The 19,927-nt window shown below is 44.4% G+C and overlaps 1 protein-coding gene across 1 annotated transcript in view; it reads right to left on the bottom strand.

The window, feature by feature from the left end:
• Positions 1–19,927, bottom strand: part of LOC110518582 (CUB and sushi domain-containing protein 2) — a 552,259-nt gene that overhangs the window by 387,065 nt on the left and 145,267 nt on the right. Inside the window, 2 exon segments of the mRNA XM_036953653.2 lie at positions 15,762–15,874; positions 17,198–17,301. Coding sequence (XP_036809548.2) covers positions 15,762–15,874; positions 17,198–17,301 — 217 coding nt within the window.

Raw genomic sequence — 19,927 nt, 5'->3', positions numbered from 1 at the left:
ACGGTGCATGGTTTGGTGGGTTATTCTGTCATGTTCCTCGTAACGATGAGACCAAGACGCAATTTTGCTATTTTTTTCCCGTTTTGTGTGACTTATTTTTGAACTTATTGTGTACATAATGTTGCTGCTACCATCTCTTATAACTGAAAATAGCTTCTGGACATCAGAAAAGCGAAAACTCACCGCAGACTTTTCCTTTAACGATTCCGACGAGAAGGAATCCTACTTTCACTGGAACAGGCCTAGATCCACTCATTTTGCGGAAGAAAGATGCCCGGAAAAGGGGATGCATCCTTCTGAGAAGAGTGAGTAAACTCCCAATGCCTTCCATTCTCCTTGTTAAAAGTGCAATCGCTAGAAAATAAAATTGCTGACCCACTATTAAGATTATCCTACCAACGGGACATTAAAAACTGTAACATCTTATGTTTCACAGAGACGTGTCTGAATGATGAAACGTACAATATAGAACTGGTGGGATATTCCTAAGACCGCTCTCAACCAACTTTATAAGACCATAAGGAAAGAAGAAAATGCTCACCCAGATGCGACGCTACCGGCAGGACAGAGATGCTACCTCTGGTAAGACGAGAGGTGGGGGTGTGTACATTTTTGTCAATAACAGTTGGTGTGCGATGTCTAATATTAAAGAAGTCTCGAGGTATTCCTCACCTGAGGTAGAGTACCTTATGATAAGCTGTCAACCATACTGTCTACCAAGAGAGTTCTCATCTGTATTATTCATAGCCGTCTATTTACCACCAAAAAGCAAAGCTGGTACTAAGACCGCTCTCAACCAACTCTATAAGACCATAAGCAAAGAAGAAAATGCTCACCCAGATGCGACGCTCCTAGTGGCCGGGGACTTTAACGCAGGCAAAATGAAATCAGTTAACCAAATATTTTATAGCATATCACATGTGCAACCAGGGGGAGAAAAGCTACCTTTACTCCACACACAGAAACGCACAGCTCTCCCCGCCCTCAATTTGGCAAATCTTACCACAATTATATCCTCCTGATTCCTGCTTACAAGCAAAAAATTAAAGCAGGAAGTGCCAGTGACTCGCTCAATGTGGAATGAGATGCTGAGCTCCAGGACTGTTTTGATAGCACATGTTCCGGGATTCATTCAATGGCATTGAGGAATACAGCACCTCAGTCATCGGCTTCATCAATAAGTGACTATAATACATCCCCACAGTGACTATACGTACATATCCCAACCAGAAGCCATGGATAACAGGCAACATCCGTATCGAGCTAAAGGCTAGAGCTGCCTCTTTCAAGAAGCGGGAGACTATTCCGGACACTTAAAATAAATCCTGCTATGCCCTCAGACGAACCATCAAAAAAGCAAAGCATCAATACAGGATTAAGATTACGAAGCATAGTGCCCGCTCATCACTAAGCTAAGGACTCTGGGACTAAACAAATCTCTCTCTGCAACTGGATCCTGGACTTCCTGACGGGCCACCCCCAGGTGGTAAGAGTAGGCAACAACACGTCTGCCACGTTGATCCTTAACACTGGGGACCCACAGGGGTGTGTACTTAGTCCCCTCCTGTATTCCCTGTTCACCCACGACTGCGTGGCCAAACATGTCTCCAACACCATCATTAAGTTTGCTGATGACACAACAGTGATAGGCTGATCAACGACAACGATGAGATGGCCTACAGGGAGGAGATCAGAGACATGGTAGTGTGGTGCCAGGACAACAACATCTCCCTCAATGTGAACAAGACAAAGGAGCTGATTGTGGACTACAGGAAAAGGTGGGTCAAACAGGCCCCCATTAACATCGACGAGGCTGCAATGGAGCGGGTCGAGAATTTCAAGTTCCTTGGTGTTCACATCACCAACAAACTATCATGGTCCAAACATACCAAGACAGTCGTGAAGAGGGCACGACAACACCTTTTCCCCTTCAGGAGACTGAAAAGATTTGGCATGGGTCCTCAGATCCTCAAAGTTTTACAACTGCACCATCGAGAGCATCCTGACTGGTTGCATCACTGCCTGGTATGGCAACTGCTCAGCATCTGACCGTAAGGTGCTACAGAGGGTAGTGCGAACGGCCCAGTACATCACTGGGGCCAAGCTCCCTGCCATTCAGGACCTCTATAATAGGCGGTGTCAGAGGAGAGCCCATAAATATTCAGACTCCAGTCACCCAAGTTATAGACTTTTCTCCGCTACCGAACGGCAAGTGCTACCGGAGCTCCAAGTCTAGGATCAAAAGGCTCCTCAACAGCTTCTACCCCCAAGCCGTAAGACTGCTGAACAGTTCATAAAAATTGCCCCCTGTATATAGCCTAGTTATTGTTATTCTTGTTGTGTTACTTTTTATTATTACTTTTTATTTTAGTCTACTTGGTAAATATTTCCGTCTTCTTGAACTGCACTGTTGGTTAAGGGTAAGTAAGCATTTCACGGTAGTCTACACTTGTTTTAAATCTGCGCATGTGGCAAATTAAATTTGATTTGATTTGAACAGTTTGATGTTACCCTTCTCCAAAACCGTTCCAGACTTATACACATTCCCATTGGCTGACTCAGAGTTCTCGTTGTCTAACATCCTGAGTTTCCACCCTCTTAACAGAGGTGTAGTGTGTTAATATAGCACTGCGCCATGCCAGGGGATGGTCTGGTTAATATAGCACCATGCCAGGGGATGGTCTGTGTTAATATAGCACTGCGCCATGCCAGGGGATGGTCTGTGTTAATATAGCACTGCGCCATGCCAGGGGATGGTCTGTGTTAATATAGCACTGCGCCATGCCAGGGGATGGTCTGTGTTAATATAGCACTGCGCCATGCCAGGGGATGGTCTGTGTTAATATAGCACTGTGCCGTGCCAGGGGATGGTCTGTGTTAATATAGCACCATGCCAGGGGATGGTCTGTGTTAATATAGCACTGTGCCATGCCAGGGGATGGTCTGTGTTAATATAGCACTGTGCCATGCCAGGGGATGGTCTGTGTTAATATAGCACTGCGCCATGCCAGGGGATGGTCTGTATTAATATAGCACCATGCCAGGGGATGGTCTGGTTAATATAGCACTGTGCCATGCCAGGGGATGGTCTGTGTTAATATAGCACTGCGCCATGCCAGGGGATGGTCTGTGTTAATATAGCACCATGCCAGGGGATGGTCTGAGTTAATATAGCACTGTGCCATGCCAGGGGATGGTCTGTGTTAATATAGCACTGTGCCATGCCAGGGGATGGTCTGTATTAATATAGCACTGCGCCATGCCAGGGGATGGTCTGTGTTAATATAGCACTGTGCCATGCCAGGGGATGGTCTGTATTAATATAGCACTGTGCCATGCCAGGGGATGGTCTGTATTAATATAGCACTGTGCCATGCCAGGGGATGGTCTGTGTTAATATAGCACTGTGCCATGCCAGGGGATGGTCTGTGTTAATATAGCACTGCGCCATGCCAGGGGATGGTCTGTGTTAATATAGCACTGTGCCATGCCAGGGGATGGTCTGTATTAATATAGCACTGTGCCATGCCAGGGGATGGTCTGGTTAATATAGCACTGTGCCATGCCAGGGGATGGTCTGGTTAATATAGCACTGTGCCGTGCCAGGGGATGGTCTGTGTTAATATAGCACCATGCCAGGGGATGGTCTGTGTTAATATAGCACTGCGCCATGCCAGGGGATGGTCTGTATTAATATAGCACTGTGCCATGCCAGGGGATGGTCTGTGTTAATATAGCACTGTGCCATGCCAGGGGATGGTCTGGTTAATATAGCACCATGCCAGGGGATGGTCTGGTTAATATAGCACCATGCCAGGGGATGGTCTGTGTTAATATAGCACTGCGCCATGCCAGGGGATGGTCTGTATTAATATAGCACTGTGCCATGCCAGGGGATGGTCTGTGTTAATATAGCACTGGGCCATGCCAGGGGATGGTCTGTGTTAATATAGCACTGTGCCATGCCAGGGGATGGTCTGTGTTAATATAGCACCATGCCAGGGGATGGTCTGTGTTAATATAGCACTGCGCCATGCCAGGGGATGGTCTGTGTTAATATAGCACTGTGCCTTGCCAGGGGATGGTCTGTGTTAATATAGCACTGTGCCATGCCAGGGGATGGTCTGGTTAATATAGCACTGTGCCATGCCAGGGGATGGTCTGTGTTAATATAGTACTGTGCCATGCCAGGGGATGGTCTGTGTTAATATAGCACTGTGCCATGCCAGGGGATGGTCTGGTTAATATAGCACTGTGCCATGCCAGGGGATGGTCTGGTTAATATAGCACTGCGCCATGCCAGGGGATGGTCTGTGTTAATATAGCACTGTGCCATGCCAGGGGATGGTCTATGTTAATATAGCACTGTGCCATGCCAGGGGATGGTCTGTGTTAATATAGCACTGTGCCATGCCAGGGGATGGTCTATGTTAATATAGCACTGTGCCATGCCAGGGGATGGTCTGGTTAATATAGCACTGTGCCATGCCAGGGGATGGTCTGTGTTAATATAGCACTGTGCCATGCCAGGGGATGGTCTGGTTAATATAGCACTGTGCCATGCCAGGGGATGGTCTGTGTGGAAGATTAAGTTGCTTATGGTCCCATTTATTAGAAGTCAACAGAAAGCCTCTTTTGAATTTCCATAAGGAGCTTCTTTTTAAACTCTTTCTGTGCCTTCTCATTTTTTACATCCAGGGGGTACTATATTTTAATGACCTCTCCACAGAGGGCGGGGGGCATCAAAGCCCTCTGCAATTGGGTGGGAGAGGCTCTGAAACTTTCCTGCCATTGTTGGGCTCAGTGGTAATTGAAGTTGCAGCCGGATCTATTTTGTCCTATTGAGCTTGGAAGCCTAACTTAGCATTCAGTCTTTATAAAGTAAAATGTATCATTGTAATTTATTTACTTATTGGATTTAAAAAGTAGCTTCTGATGAAACATTACTCACTCAGCTCCAGGTTGGATCGTGTTTTCAGGTTTCTGTTGTTCTTCTTTAGCTGGTTGTTGGTTTGCCAGAGCATGTGCTGTATAGTACTTGGTAATAAGAATCTTTGGTAGTAGTAATCCTTCCAGGTCATTTTGTCTAAAATTAGATAGTAGGTTTGGAGTGTTGATTTGTAGTGAAGGTTGTTTTGTAGATGGTAGTATCCTGTATATGTCCTGGTGACATAGTGAAGGGTAGTATCCTCGATATGTCCTGGTGACACAGTGTTGTAGAGGGTAGTATCCTGTATATGTCCTGGTGACATAGTGTTGTAGAGGGTAGTATCCTGTATATGTCCTGGTGACATAGTGTTGTAGAGTGTAGTATCCTGTATATGTCCTGGTGACATAGTGAAGGTTATGTTGTGGAGGGTAGTATCCTGTATATGTCCTGGTGACATAGTGTTGTAGAGGGTAGTATCCTGTATATGTCCTGGTGACATTGTTTGTTTGTTTTACCTTTATTTAACCAGGCAAGTCAGTTAAGAACAAATTCTTATTTTCAATGACGGCCTGGGAACAGTGGGTTAACTGCCTGTTCAAGGGCAGAACGACAGATTTGTACCTTGTCAGCTTGGGGGTTTGAACTTGCAACCTTCCGGTTACTAGCCCAACGCTCTAACCACTAGGCTACCCTGCCGCCCCAAACTATAGTGAAGGTTATGTTGTGGAGGGTAGTATCCTGTATATGTCCTGGTGACATAGTGTTGTAGAGGGTAGTATCCTGTATATGTCCTGGTGACATAGTGAAGGTTATGTTGTAGAGGGTAGTATCCTGTATATGTCCTGGTGATATAGTGTTGTGGAGGGTAGTATCCTGTATGTGTCCTGGTGACATAGTGTTGTAGAGGGTAGTATCCTGTATATGTCCTGGTGACATAGTGTTGTAGAGGGTAGAATCCTGTATATGTCTTGGTGACATAGTGTTGTAGAGGGTTGTATCCTGTATATGTCCTGGTGACATAGTGAAGGGTAGTATCCTGTATATGTCTTGGTGACATAGTGTTGTAGAGGGTAGTATCATGTATATGTCCTGGTGACATAGTGAAGGTTATGTTGTGGAGGGTAGTATCCTGTATATGTCCTGGTGACATAGTGTTGTAGAGGGTAGTATCCTGTATATGTCCTGGTGACATAGTGTTGTAGAGGGTAGAATCCTGTATATGTCTTGGTGACATAGTGTTGTAGAGGGTTGTATCCTGTATATGTCCTGGTGACATATTATTGTGGAGGGTAGTATCCTCGATATGTCCTGGTGACATAGTGCTGTAGAGGGTAGTATCCTGTATATGTCCTGGTGACATAGTATTGTAGAGGGTAGTATCCTCAATATGTCCTGGTGACATAGTGTTGTAGAGGGTAGTATCCTGTATATGTCCTGGTGACATAGTGTTGTAGAGGGTAGTATCTTGTATATGTCCTGGTGACATAGTGTTTTAGAGGGTAGTATCCTGTATATGTCCTGGTAATATAGTGTTGTGGAGGGCAGTATCCTGCATATGTCCTGGTGACATAGTGTTGTAGAGGGTAGTATCCTGTATATGTCCTGGTGACATAGTGTGGTAGAGGGTAGAATCCTGTATATGTCCTGTTGACATAGTGTTGTAGAGGGTAGTATCCTGTATAAGTCCTGGTGACATAGTAACGTTATGTTGTGGAGGGTAGTATCCTGTATATGTCCTGGTGACATAGTGTTGTAGAGGGTAGAATCCTGTATATGTCTTGGTGACATAGTGTTGTAGAGGGTTGTATCCTGTATATGTCCTGGTGACATAGTGAAGGGTAGTATCCTCTATATGTCTTGGTGACATAGTGTTGTAGAGGGTAGTATCATGTATATGTCCTGTTGACATAGTGAAGGTTATGTTGTGGAGGGTAGTATCCTGTATATGTCCTGGTGACATAGTGTTGTAGAGGGTAGTATCCTGTATATGTCCTGGTGACATAGTGTTGTAGAGGGTAGAATCCTGTATATGTCTTGGTGACATAGTGTTGTAGAGGGTTGTATCCTGTATATGTCCTGGTGACATAGTGAAGGGTAGTATCCTGTATATGTCCTGGTGACATATTATTGTGGAGGGTAGTATCCTCGATATGTCCTGGTGACATAGTGCTGTAGAGGGTAGTATCCTGTATATGTCCTGGTGACATAGTATTGTAGAGGGTAGTATCCTCGATATGTCCTGGTGACATAGTGTTGTAGAGGGTAGTATCCTGTATATGTCCTGGTGACATAGTGTTGTAGAGGGTAGTATCTTGTATATGTCCTGGTGACATAGTGTTGTAGAGGGTAGTATCTTGTATATGTCCTGGTGACATAGTGTTGTAGAGGGTAGTATCTTGTATATGTCCTGGTGACATAGTGTTGTAGAGGGTAGTATCCTGCATATGTCCTGGTGATATAGTGTTGTGGAGGGCAGTATCCTGCATATGTCCTGGTGCCATAGTGTTGTAGAGGGTAGTATCCTGTATATGTCCTGGTGACATAGTGTGGTAGAGGGTAGAATCCTGTATATGTCCTGTTGACATAGTGTTGTAGAGGGTAGTATCCTGTATAAGTCCTGGTGACATAGTGAACGTTATGTTGTGGAGGGTAGTATCCTGTATATGTCCTGGTGACATAGTGTTGTAGAGGGTAGTATCCTGTATATGTCCTGGTGACATAGTGCTGTAGAGGGTAGTATCCTGTATATGTCCTGGTGACATAGTGAAGGTTATGTTGTTGAGGGTAGTATCCTGTATATGTCCAGGTGACACAGTGTTGTGGAGGGTAGTGTCCTGTATATGTCCTGGTGACATAGTGTTGTAGAGGGTAGTATCCTGTATATGTCCTGGTGACATAGTATTGTAGAGGGTAGTATCCTCGATATGTCCTGGTGACATAGTGTTGTAGAGGGTAGTATCCTGTATATGTCCTGGTGACATAGTACTGTAGAGGGTAGTATCCTCGATATGTCCTGGTGACATAGTGTTGTAGAGGGTAGTATCCTGTATATGTCCTGGTGACATAGTGTTGTATAGTTTAGTATCCTGTATATGTCCTGGTGACATAGTGAAGGTTATGTTGTAGAGGGTAGTATCCTGTATATGTCCTGGTGACATAGTGTTGTAGAGGGTAGTATCCTGTATATGTCCTGGTGACATAGTGTTTTAGAGGGTAGTATCCTGTATATGTCCTGGTGACATAGTGTTGTAGAGGGTAGTATCCTGTATATGTCCTGGTGACATAGTGAAGGTTATGTTGTAGAGGGTAGTATCCTGTATATGTCCTGGTGACATAGTGTTGTAGAGGGTAGTATCCTGTATATGTCCTGGTGACATAGTGTTTTAGAGGGTAGTATCCTGTATATGTCCTGGTGACATAGTGTTGTAGAGGGTAGTATCCTGTATATGTCCTGGTGACCTTCAACCCTGTATCTCATGGAAATATAAATGTTTTGTCCAGTGTATTTTACATCTCTCTCTCTCTGCAGCTTCTGCCTGGGACGAGTAGCTGACGTGCACTTTCACACGCTGGCACATATTTCTTTAGTCTCTACACACGCACACACACCCCTCATCCCGTACATTATCCAATTATTCATGCATCCCTCACTCTTCCCCGTCCTGTATTTTCCGGGGCTGCTACAGATGGAAACCAGAGAACTCCCAGTGATGAATCGGTAAATGGAACGTCAGAACAGGAAGAGTACAGGACAAATAAGCCCATCCATCCATCCATGGAATGATGCTAGATTCTCATGACCTTTTAAAATGCACAAGGGGATCGGATACTGAGAGATAATCCATGGGTGATTTAGGGTGTTTTCACATATGAAAGGAGTTACCCTGGTTCGAGGTTCCTAAATTGTTAGTGAGAATTTTACATAATATGTTTTGCTTTCACAAGGTCTGAAAAATAACCGTTTCAGGGTGCGATTAGCAAAATGCACATTCTACATGACGTAAGTGAGCTAACTTGTTGACAACGGGCAAAAAAACTTCCATGCGACTCCCACTGCCACGCCACAGTAGTGGTACTCTGGTCCTGGATGTTGAACCAACGAATCACGCAGCCGCATCCCAGTACCTGGTACTCTGGTCCTGGATGTTGAACCAACGAATCAGGCAGCCGCATCCCAGTACCTGGTACTCTGGTCCTGGATGTTGAACCCGCAACTCACGCTGCCACATCCCAGTACCTGGTACTCTGGTCCTGGATGTTGAACCCGCAACTCACGCTGCCACATCCCAGTACCTGGTACTCTGGTCCTGGATGTTGAACCCACGACTCACGCTGCCACATCCCAGTACCTGGTACTCTGGTCCAGGATGTTGAACCCACGACTCATGCTGTCACATCCCAGTACCTGGTACTCTGGTCCTGGATGTTGAACCCACGACTCACGCTGCCACATCCCAGTACCTGGTACTCTGGTCCTGGATGTTGAACCCACGACTCACGCTGTCACATCCCAGTACCTGGTACTCTGGTCCTGGATGTTGAACCCGCGACTCACGCTGCCACATCCCAGTACCTAGTACTCTGGTCCACGATGTTGAACTCGCGACTCACGCTGGTCCAGGGTTCATTTGCGTTTTCACAAATGTTTTATAGGACCAGGGTACCAGGAAAAGCACCTTAATGACTATCATTTTTTAAACACATATTTAGTGTCTACGATGTGGAGATTAGTATCCTAAGGGACTCATCAGGTCCATTACTTATGGATGTAACTCAGTGTTATGCCCACCTATGGATTTATAATGAGTTGTTTCATTGCTTTTTTGTACTGCAGATTTTGTTTTAAAGTGACTTTGGGCGTCTTGGGGAGAAGAAAGGTAGTATTATTATGAATAAGGGGGAGGATTGATTTTCACTGTAAACACTTTTTTTTTTTGCGTGAATGTTTTATGTTATGTATGTAAAAAATCACCAGGAAGTAGATTAGTTAATGGACCAATAAAAAAGAGAGTTCCAAACAACAGTTAACCCTCACAACCACTCGCATTATTGGTCTTTGCTAAAAATCTTTTTTAATTTTTATTTTATTTTAGACTATTTTTATTGGAGAAAAAAACAAAAAAGACAATAAGATACTTCATTGTTACCCAGAAATAATTTGATATGGAAATGAAAACATTTCCATTGGATAGGGGGGTGAAAAGGATAATACCCAGAATAACAAGCCATGAAACTCCTGTTGGTGGAAACGTATGTTCTATCAGTGGTAAAATAACTTCTGATTGGTCAGTCTGAGAAATCTAACTTCTGATTGGTCAGTCTGAGAAATGTAACTTCTGATTGGTCAGTCTGAGAAATGTAACTTCTGATTGGTCAGTCTGAGAAATCTAACTTCTGATTGGTCAGTCTGAGAAATCAGGAAATTCTGTAGGAACACGTCATAGCTACAGTACATGGTTCTGGTCACTGGAGACAGCAGAAAACACACTATCACATTTCATAACTCTTTTTAAAATCATTACCTGCATTTCAGATTGTCAAATCAGCCAACAGATGGTGTGGCCACACTTGTCTAGAACACATCCATCCGTTTATATTGGCATGACAAAGTACATTATTCACATTAGATGTGCACAATCTAATCAGTGTATCAAATTATTCAACTCAGTTCCTCCTTCAAGTGTTATCTCCCAATGCGCCCTGTTCCCCCAGTGGGAAAGGGCCTCTGTTGCCATAGCAACGTACTCTGCACTCCTGCCCAAGTTGAACTCGGATGAGACAGACTCCTAAATTGATAGTGCAGTTTGTTTAGGTGATTTTACAGCTAGCTAGCTAGCTACTTCACATGCTAATATTGACTTTGGTTTTATTGTGTGTACAGTAGATATGTCCACGGTTAAGTTTAGACAATTATTTTTGAATCGTTAATATTAGAATTAAGGTTTTGGTTAAAACAAAAAATTAATAATAATTTTTTTTTTAGCTCGCAGCTGCTGCCCATCTGCAATCCATGGTGGTAATATCACTCACCGTTGCCCCTAGTGGCCGGTTTTTAAGTCATTGCCAGATGGTCCTGGGTACCAGAATGGACGTCAAATTTCGCCTTGGATCTTGAGCGACCTGGCTGTTATTGAGTATCAGTACAGACAGACTGCAGCTACATCAGCCTCATTGAAAATGAAGTCCCTCCAGTCGATCTGAACCTATTCTTCCACACTACAATTAGAACACCCAGGAGAAAGTAGGGAAGAAATATTAATACAAAAAGAGAGAAAAGGAAGGATATAAGTCCTTTGATGTGTCTGCATACGTGACCGACCGGCTCCATTGGGTCTTATGTAGCAACATTTTGACATTGTGTTTTATTACATTGGATTTAAAGTAGAGACTCAAAGCTACAAAGTGATATATTATACTCTACAGTTGAGGAACAATGGTCAAGTCATTCTGCTTTGAAAATTGATAAACTTATGAACTCACTTTTGAGAAAATGGCACTTGAATGTTTTGGTACACCCACTGGAGAGCTTTGTTTTAAACCCATTCAGCATCAGCATCGTTCACACCCTCTTAAGCCTTAGCCCCGCCCATCTCTTTAATGATTCACATGTGAGGCCATGTGCTAAACAGAGTGAGTACAGTAGTGCACTAAACAGAGTGAGTACGGTAGTGTAGTAAACAGAGTGAGTACGGTAGTGTAGTAAACAGAGTGAGTACTGTAGTGTATTAAACAGAGTGAGTACGGTAGTGCACTAAACAGAGTGAGTACTGTAGTGTACTAAACAGAGTGAGTACGGTAGTGTAGTAAACAGAGTGAGTACGGTAGTGTAGTAAACAGAGTGAGTACTGTAGTGTATTAAACAGAGTGTGTACTGTAGTATAGTAAACAGAGTGAGTACGGTAGTGTAGTAAACAGAGTGAGTACTGTAGTGTACTAAACAGAGTGAGTACGGTAGTGTAGTAAACAGAGTGAGTACTGTAGTGTATTAAACAGAGTGAGTACGGTAGTGCACTAAACAGAGTGAGTACTGTAGTGTACTAAACAGAGTGAGTACGGTAGTGTAGTAAACAGAGTGAGTACGGTAGTGTAGTAAACAGAGTGAGTACTGTAGTGTATTAAACAGAGTGTGTACTGTAGTATAGTAAACAGAGTGAGTACGGTAGTGTAGTAAACAGAGTGAGTACTGTAGTGTAGTAAACAGAGTGAGTACGGTAGTGTGAGTACTGTAGTGTAGTAAACAGAGTGAGTACTGTAGTGTTGTAAACAGAGTGAGTACGGTAGTGTAGTAAACAGAGTGAGTACGGTAGTGTAGTAAACAGAGTGAGTACGGTAGTGTAGTAAACAGAGTGAGTACGGTAGTGTAGTAAACAGAGTGAGTACTGTAGTGTAGTAAACAGAGTGAGTAAGGTAGTGTGAGTTCTGTAGTGTAGTAAACAGAGTGAGTACTGTAGTGTTGTAAACAGAGTGATTATGGTAGTGTAGTAAACAGAGTGAGTACGGTAGTGTAGTAAACAGAGTGAGTACGGTAGTGTAGTAAACATAGTGAGTACGGTAGTGTGAGTACTGTAGTGTAGTAAACAGAGTGAGTACTGTAGTGTTGTAAACAGAGTGAGTATGGTAGTGTAGTAAACAGAGTGAGTACGGAAGTGTAGTAAACAGAGTGAGTACGGTAGTGTAGTAAACAGAGTGAGTACGGTAGTGTAGTAAACAGAGTGAGTACGGTAGTGTGAGTACTGTAGTGTAGTAAACAGAGTGAGTACTGTAGTGTTGTAAACAGAGTGAGTACGGTAGTGTAGTAAACAGAGTGAGTACGGTAGTGTATTAAACAGAGTGAGTACGGTAGTGTAGTAAACAGAGTGAGTACTGTAGTGTAGTAAACAGAGTGAGTATAGTAGTGTAGTAAACAGAGTGAGTACGGTAGTGTAGTAAACAGAGTGAGTACGGTAGTGTAGTAAACAGAGTGAGTACTGTAGTGTAGTAAACAGAGTGAGTACTGTAGTGTATTAAACAGAGTAAGTACGGTAGTGTACATAGTGTAGTAAACAGAGTGAGTACGGTAGTGTAGTAAACAGAGTGAGTACGGTAGTGTACTAAACAGAGTGAGTACTGTAGTGTAGTAAACAGAGTGAGTACTGTAGTGTATTAAACAGAGTGTGTACTGTAGTGTACATAACAGAGTGAGTACGGTAGTGTAGTAAACAGAGTGAGTACGGTAGTGTACATAGTGTAGTAAACAGAGTGAGTACTGTAGTGTAGTAAACAGAGTGAGTACGGTAGTGTATTAAACAGAGTGAGTACTGTAGTGTATTGAACAGAGTGAGTACTGTAGTGTAGTAAACAGAGTGAGTACTGTAGTGTAGTAAACAGAGTGAGTACTGTAGTGTATTAAACAGAGTGAGTACTGTAGTGTATTAAACAGAGTGAGTACTGTAGTGTAGTAAACAGAGTGAGTACTGTAGTGTATTAAACAGAGTGAGTACTGTAGTGTATTAAACAGAGTGAGTACTGTAGTGTAGTAAACAGAGTGAGTACTGTAGTGTATTAAACAACCAAAGATTTCAAGACTAAAGACTGGTTTCTACTACGTCTACTGTCATGTTTGTGGACAGTTGTCACGGTGACATCATGAACATTCTATTTTCGTCCGACATAAAAAGAGGACAGGCTGCATGACGTCCAACACCAATTAAACCTGTCTGTTTAAAAATGAATTCAGTGTCTGTCAATCTGTCAAACCAGGCAAGTAACCGTGGTTTTCTAAACAATGTTTTGGTTAGTTTCTAGGTTGGTAGCTAGCTAACGTTAAGTGCACATCTGTGCAAGAGGACAAGTACATTTGTTTGAGGGGAGAGGGTCCTAACATCATGTGACATGGGTCCTGAGTCCTAACATCATGTGACATGGGTCCTGAGTCCTAACATCATTGTATATGTGTGTGTGTGTGTGTGTGTGTCTCTCTGTGTGTGTTTGTCTCTGTGTGTGTGTGTCTCTGTGTGTGTTTGTCTCTGTGTGTGTGTGTGTGTGTGTGTGTGTGTGTGTGTGTGTGTGTGTGTGTGTGTGTGTGTGTGTGTGTGTGTGTGTGTGTGTGTGTGTGTGTGTGTGTGTGTGTTCTTCTGTGTCTGTGGGTCTGTATTATGTCTACACCAGATAATCTAGAAAATATGCAAAATTATTCAAATTGAAGTACATTTTTGGGAATCCTCAATCACTAAAGGGAGAAAAAAATGCTTCTCAGTAATTATTCTCCTTCATTAAAGCTGATCTCATTGTTTCAAAGGAGTTCTGCCCCTCTACTTTCTTCTGGGTGTTAAAACATACAGGAAACAACACAATATAACAGTGTGTGTGTGTGTGTGTGTGTGTGTGTGTGTGTGTGTGTGTGTGTGTGTGTGTCTGTGTCTGTGTCTGTGTGTGTCTGTGTCTGTGTCTGTGTCTGTGTCTGTGTCTGTGTCTGTGTGTGTGTGTGTGTGTGTGTGTGTGTCTGTGTCTGTGTCTGTGTCTGTGTCTGTGTGTGTGTGTGTGTCTGTGTCTGTGTCTGTGTCTGTGTCTGTGTGTGTCTGTGTCTGTGTCTGTGTCTGTGTCTGTGTCTGTGTGTGTGTGTGTGTGTGTGTGTGTGTGTGTGTGTGTGTGTGTGTGTGTGTGTGTGTGTGTGTGTGTGTGTGTGTCTGTGTCTGTGTGTGTCTGTGTCTGTGTCTGTGTCTGTGTCTGTGTCTGTGTCTGTGTCTGTGTCTGTGTGTGTGTGTGTGTGTGTGTCTGTGTCTGTGTCTGTGTCTGTGTCTGTGTCTGTGTGTGTGTCTGTGTGTGTGTGTCTGTGTCTGTGTCTGTGTCTGTGTCTGTGTGTGTCTGTGTCTGTGTCTGTGTCTGTGTCTGTGTCTGTGTGTGTGTGTGTGTGTCTGTGTCTGTGTCTGTGTCTGTGTCTGTGTGTGTGTGTGTGTCTGTGTCTGTGTCTGTGTCTGTGTGTGTCTGTGTCTGTGTCTGTGTCTGTGTGTGTGTGTGTGTGTGTCTGTGTGTGTGTGTGTGTGTGTGTGTGTGTGTGTGTGTGTGTGTGTGTGTGTGTGTGTGTGTGTGTGTGTGTGTGTGTGTGTTAGAACTACAGATGAAACAACAGTATACACTGAGTGTAAAAAACATTAAGAACACCTTCCTAATATTAAGTTGCACTCCCTTTTGCCCTCAAGGATGCCGGGCCATGTCAACTCCAATGCTTCCCACAGTTGTGTCAAGTTGGCTGGTTGTGCTTTGGGCGGTGGACCATTCTTGATACACAGGGGAAACCGTTGAGCGTGAAAAACCCAGCAGCGTTGCAGTTCTTGACACAAACCGGTGTGGCTGTCCCCTACTACCCTGTTCAAAAGGCACTTTAAATCCTTCGTCTTGTCCATTCACCTTCTGAATGGCAAACACACACAATCCATGTCTCAATTGTCTCAAGGCTTAAACATCCTAATTCAACCTGTCTCCTCCCCTTCAACTACACTGATTGAAGTGGATTTAACAAGTGGGGTCAATAAGGGATCATAGCTTTCACCTGGATTCACCTGGTTAACCATCTATGTCATGGAAAGAGCAGAAACATGAGGCCAGCTCATCGTCAAAAGGAGATATGGCTAGACTCACTAAAGTCTTACGTGCCCACACACAAACACACACACACACACACACACACACACACACACACACACACACACACACACACACACACACACACACACACACACTTCTAACAGTCAGAGAAGATGAGAATCAGAGAGGAAGATGGAGCAAAGTATTTCTTTTGGCGGGATATTACCAGAAACAAAACCCATCATCATCATCACCTTCATCAGCTTACCTTCATAAGACACCTTGAAGCCCAGAGAGCCACTGGTGTCGTCAGTCTTGAAGTTGAGCCACATCTGATGACTGGTGCTGACCACCAGGTCTGGAGTAGTGGTCCCTGATAGGCTGTAGGAGACAGGGGGAAGATGTGTGAGTGTGTCTGTGCCTGTGTTAGTGTGTCTGTGTCTGTGTGAGTGTGTCTGTGTCTGTGTGAGTGTGTCTGTGCCTGTGTGAGTGTGAGTGTGTCTGTGCCTGTGTGAGTGTGAGTGTGTCTGTGCCTGTGTGAGTGTGTCTGTGTGAGTGTGAGCCTGTCTGTGCCTGTGTGAGTGTGTCTGTGTCTGTGTGAGTGTGTCTGTGCCTGTGTGAGTGTGTCTGTGTGAGTGTGAGTCTGTCTGTGCCTGTGTTAGTGTGTCTGTGTGAGTGTGAGTCTGTCTGTGCCTGTGTGAGTGTGTCTGTGCCTGTGTTAGTGTGTTGGTGCCCATGGGAGTGTGTTGGTGCCCATGGGAGTGTGCCGGTGCCTATGTTAGTGTGTCTTTGCTTGTGAGAGCACACCTAGGGATACTTAGGGATCCCTCCCTCTCTCCCCTCTCTCTCCCCCCTCTCCTCCCCTCCTCCTCCACAACAACCTAAAGCCTCACTACACAGCTCCACATAAAAATCGATCTATAAAATTTTATTAAGGCCGTAAATTTCAGCACAATTAATAACAACACCCAGTGAAACGTTATGGAGCATCTGTTGGAGCAAACTCCATTAGGACACATCAATATGCAACGCGACGTGGCGAACGGCCGTGATCTTGTTTTAACATTGAGGGGAGCAGGGATTGACAATGTGGCACTGGATCTATCTTTCACGCACTACTGGTCCTGGAGGTGATGAAATGGACAGAAATAGATGGATGGAGGGAGATGGAAGGTGGTAGGGAGGTGGGGGAGGAGGAGGAGGAGGAGGGAGAGGAGGAAGAGAGGAAGGAGGAGAGGAGGAGGAGAGGGAGGAGGAGGAGGAGGAGTAGGGAGAGGAGGTGGGGGAGGAGGAGGAGGGGGTGGGGGAGGAGGAGGTGGAGGAGGAGGAGGAGGAGGAGGAGGAGGAGGAGGAGGAGGGAGAGGAGGAATGCAGGGGAGGAGGGATTGAGGGAGGGAGGGAGAGAGGTGAGAGAGGGAAGGTAGGATAGAGATGGCAAGACAGATATGGAGAAAGAGGAAGAGACAGAGAGAGAGAGAGAGAGAGAGAGAGAGAGAGAGAGAGGGAGAGAGAGGGTAAGTAGGTGGTCGAGAAAGACGGACAGAGAGAAAGCTAGTGAAAGAGACAGAGAGGTGGGTGGAAAGCAAGTCAAACTGAAGGAGGGAAAGAGCGGGTGTATTCACAAGAAAATTGTGTGAGAAATGTGAGAACAAGAAAAAGGACAAAGAGAGAAATAAGACAGGAAGCAGAGAGGCTGAAACTCACACGTGAAAGACGGTCTTCTGATCTCCGACCACGGCTCCATCTCCAACGGTCAACGTATCGTAACCACGTTCCAGGTCAAAGTCCTCAAAGGTCAGTTTGATCACCTAGGTGACAGTAACGATGTCAGAACGCCAAATGGTTCACAAATATATAAACATCATTCCCTCCATTTTATGTATTCTCTGCATTGCTCCCTCCCTCCCTCCCTCTCTCTCTCTCTCTCTCTCTCTCTGTCTCTCTGTCTCTCTCTCTCTCTCTCTCTCTCTCTCTGTCTCTGTCTCTCTCTCTCTCTCTCTCTCTCTCTCTGTCTCTCTGTCTCTCTCTCTCTCTCTCTCTCTCTCTGTCTCTCTCTCTCTCTCTCTCTCTCTCTGTCTCTGTCTCTCCCTCTCTCTCTGTCTCTCTCTCTCCCTCTCTCTCTGTCTCTCTCTCTCTCTCTCTCTCTCTCTCTCTCTCTCTGTCTCTGTCTCTCTCTCTCTCTCTCTCTCTCTCTCTCTCTTTCTCTCTCTTTCTCTCTCTCTTTCTCTTTCTTACTCTCTCACTTTATTTTTAAGAATGTGAAATGTCAGAATAATTGTAGAGAGAATGATTTATTTTAGCTTTTATTTCTTTCATCTCATTCCCAGTGGGTCAGAAGTTTACATAAACTCAATTAGTATTTGGTAGCATTGCCTTTGAATTGTTTAACTTGGGTCAAACGTTTCGGGTAGCCTTCCACAAGCTTCCCACAATAAGTTGGCTGAACTTTGGCCCATTCCTCATGACAGAGCTGGTGTAACTGAGTCAGGCCTCCTTGCTTGCACACGCTTTTTCAGTTCTGCCCACAAATTTCCTATAGGTTTGACGTCAGGACTTTGTGATGGCCACTACAATACCTTGACTTTGTTGTCCTTAATCCATTTTGACACAACTTTGGAAGTATGCTTGGGGTAATTGTCCATTTGGAAGACCCTCTAATCCATCCATCCCTCTATTCCTCTATCCTCTAATCCATCCATCCCTCTATTCCTCTATCCTCTAATCCATCCATCCCTCTATTCCTCTATCCTCTAATCCATCCATCCCTCTATGCCTCTATCCTCAAATCCATCCATCCCTCTATCCTCTAATCCATCCATCCCTCTATCCTCTAATCCATCCATTCCTCTATTCCTCTATCCTCTAATCCATCCATCCCTCTATGCCTCTATCCTCAAATCCATCCATCCCTCTATGCCTCTATCCTCAAATCCATCCATCCCTCTATTCCTCTATCCTCTAATCCATCCATCCCTCTATGCCTCTATCCTCTAATCCATCCCTCTATCCTCTAATCCATCCATTCCTCTATTCCTCTATCCTCTAATCCATCCATCCCTCTAATCATCTATCCTCTAATCCATCCATCCCTCTATCCTCTAATCCATCCATTCCTCAATCCTCTAATCCATCCCTCTATCCTCTAATCCATCCATTCCTCTATTCCTCTACCCTCTAATCCATCCATCCCTGTAATCCTCTATCCTCTAATCCATCCATCCCTCTATCCTCTAATCCATCCATTCCTCTATTCCTCTATCCTCTAATCCATCCATCCCTCTATCCTCTAATCCATCCATTCCTCTATTCCTCTACCCTCTAATCCATCCATCCCTCTAATCCTCTATCCTCTAATCCATCCATCCCTCTATCCTCTAATCCATCCATTCCTCTATTCCTCTATCCTCTAATCCATCCATCCCTCTAATCCTCTATCCTCTAATCCATCCATTCCTCTATTATTCTATCCTCTAATCCATCCATCCCTCTAATCCCTTCCTCTATTCCTCTATCCTCTAATCCATCCATCCCTCCATCCCTCTATCCTCTAATCCATCCATCCCTCTATGCCTCTATCCTCTAATCCATCCCTCTATCCTCTAATCCATCCATTCCTCTATTCCTCTATCCTCTAATCCATCCATCCCTCTAATCCTCTATCCTCTAATCCATCCATCCCTCTATTCCTCTATCCTCTAATTCATCCATCCCTCTAATCCTCTATCCTCTAATCCATCCATTCCTCTATTCCTCTATCCTCTAATCCATCCATCCCTCTAATCCTCTATCCTCTAATCCATCCCTTCCTCTATTCCTCTATCCTCTAATCCATCCATCCCTCCATCCCTCTATCCTCTAATCCATCCATCCCTCTATCCTCTAATCCATCCATTCCTCTATCCTCTAATCCATCCATCCCTCCATCCCTCTATCCTCTAATCCATCCATCCCTCTATCCTCTAATCCATCCATTCCTCTATCCTCTAATCCATCCATCCCTCTATCCTCTAATCCATCCATCCCTCTATCCTCTAATCCATCCATTCCTCTATTCCTCTATCCTTTAATCCATCCATCCCTCTATTCCTCTATCCTCTAATCCATCCATTCCTCTATTCCTCTATCCTCTAATCCATCCATCCCTCTATTCCTCTATCCTCTAATCCATCCATCCCTCTATCCCTATATCCTCTAATCCATCCATCCCTCTATCCTCTAATCCACTATCTCTCCATCTTCTAATCCGGCTATTCCTGGCTACTCCCAAAGTGCCACACACACAATGCAATGCCATTGAGGGTAACCCACAAAAACATGTGCTTCACATTTTCAAACAGTCCATTTGTATTTTCCAACGGGGCTATACATTTGGGCGAGGTTACTTCCAACGGGGCTATACATTTGGGCGAGGTTATTTCCAACGGGGCTATACAT

The sequence above is a fragment of the Oncorhynchus mykiss genome, chromosome 18 (genome assembly GCF_057628025.1).
Source record: "Oncorhynchus mykiss isolate SJ-2025 chromosome 18, ASM5762802v1, whole genome shotgun sequence".
Lineage (NCBI taxonomy): Eukaryota > Metazoa > Chordata > Actinopteri > Salmoniformes > Salmonidae > Oncorhynchus > Oncorhynchus mykiss.
This window is presented reverse-complemented; position numbering and strand designations above follow the sequence as displayed.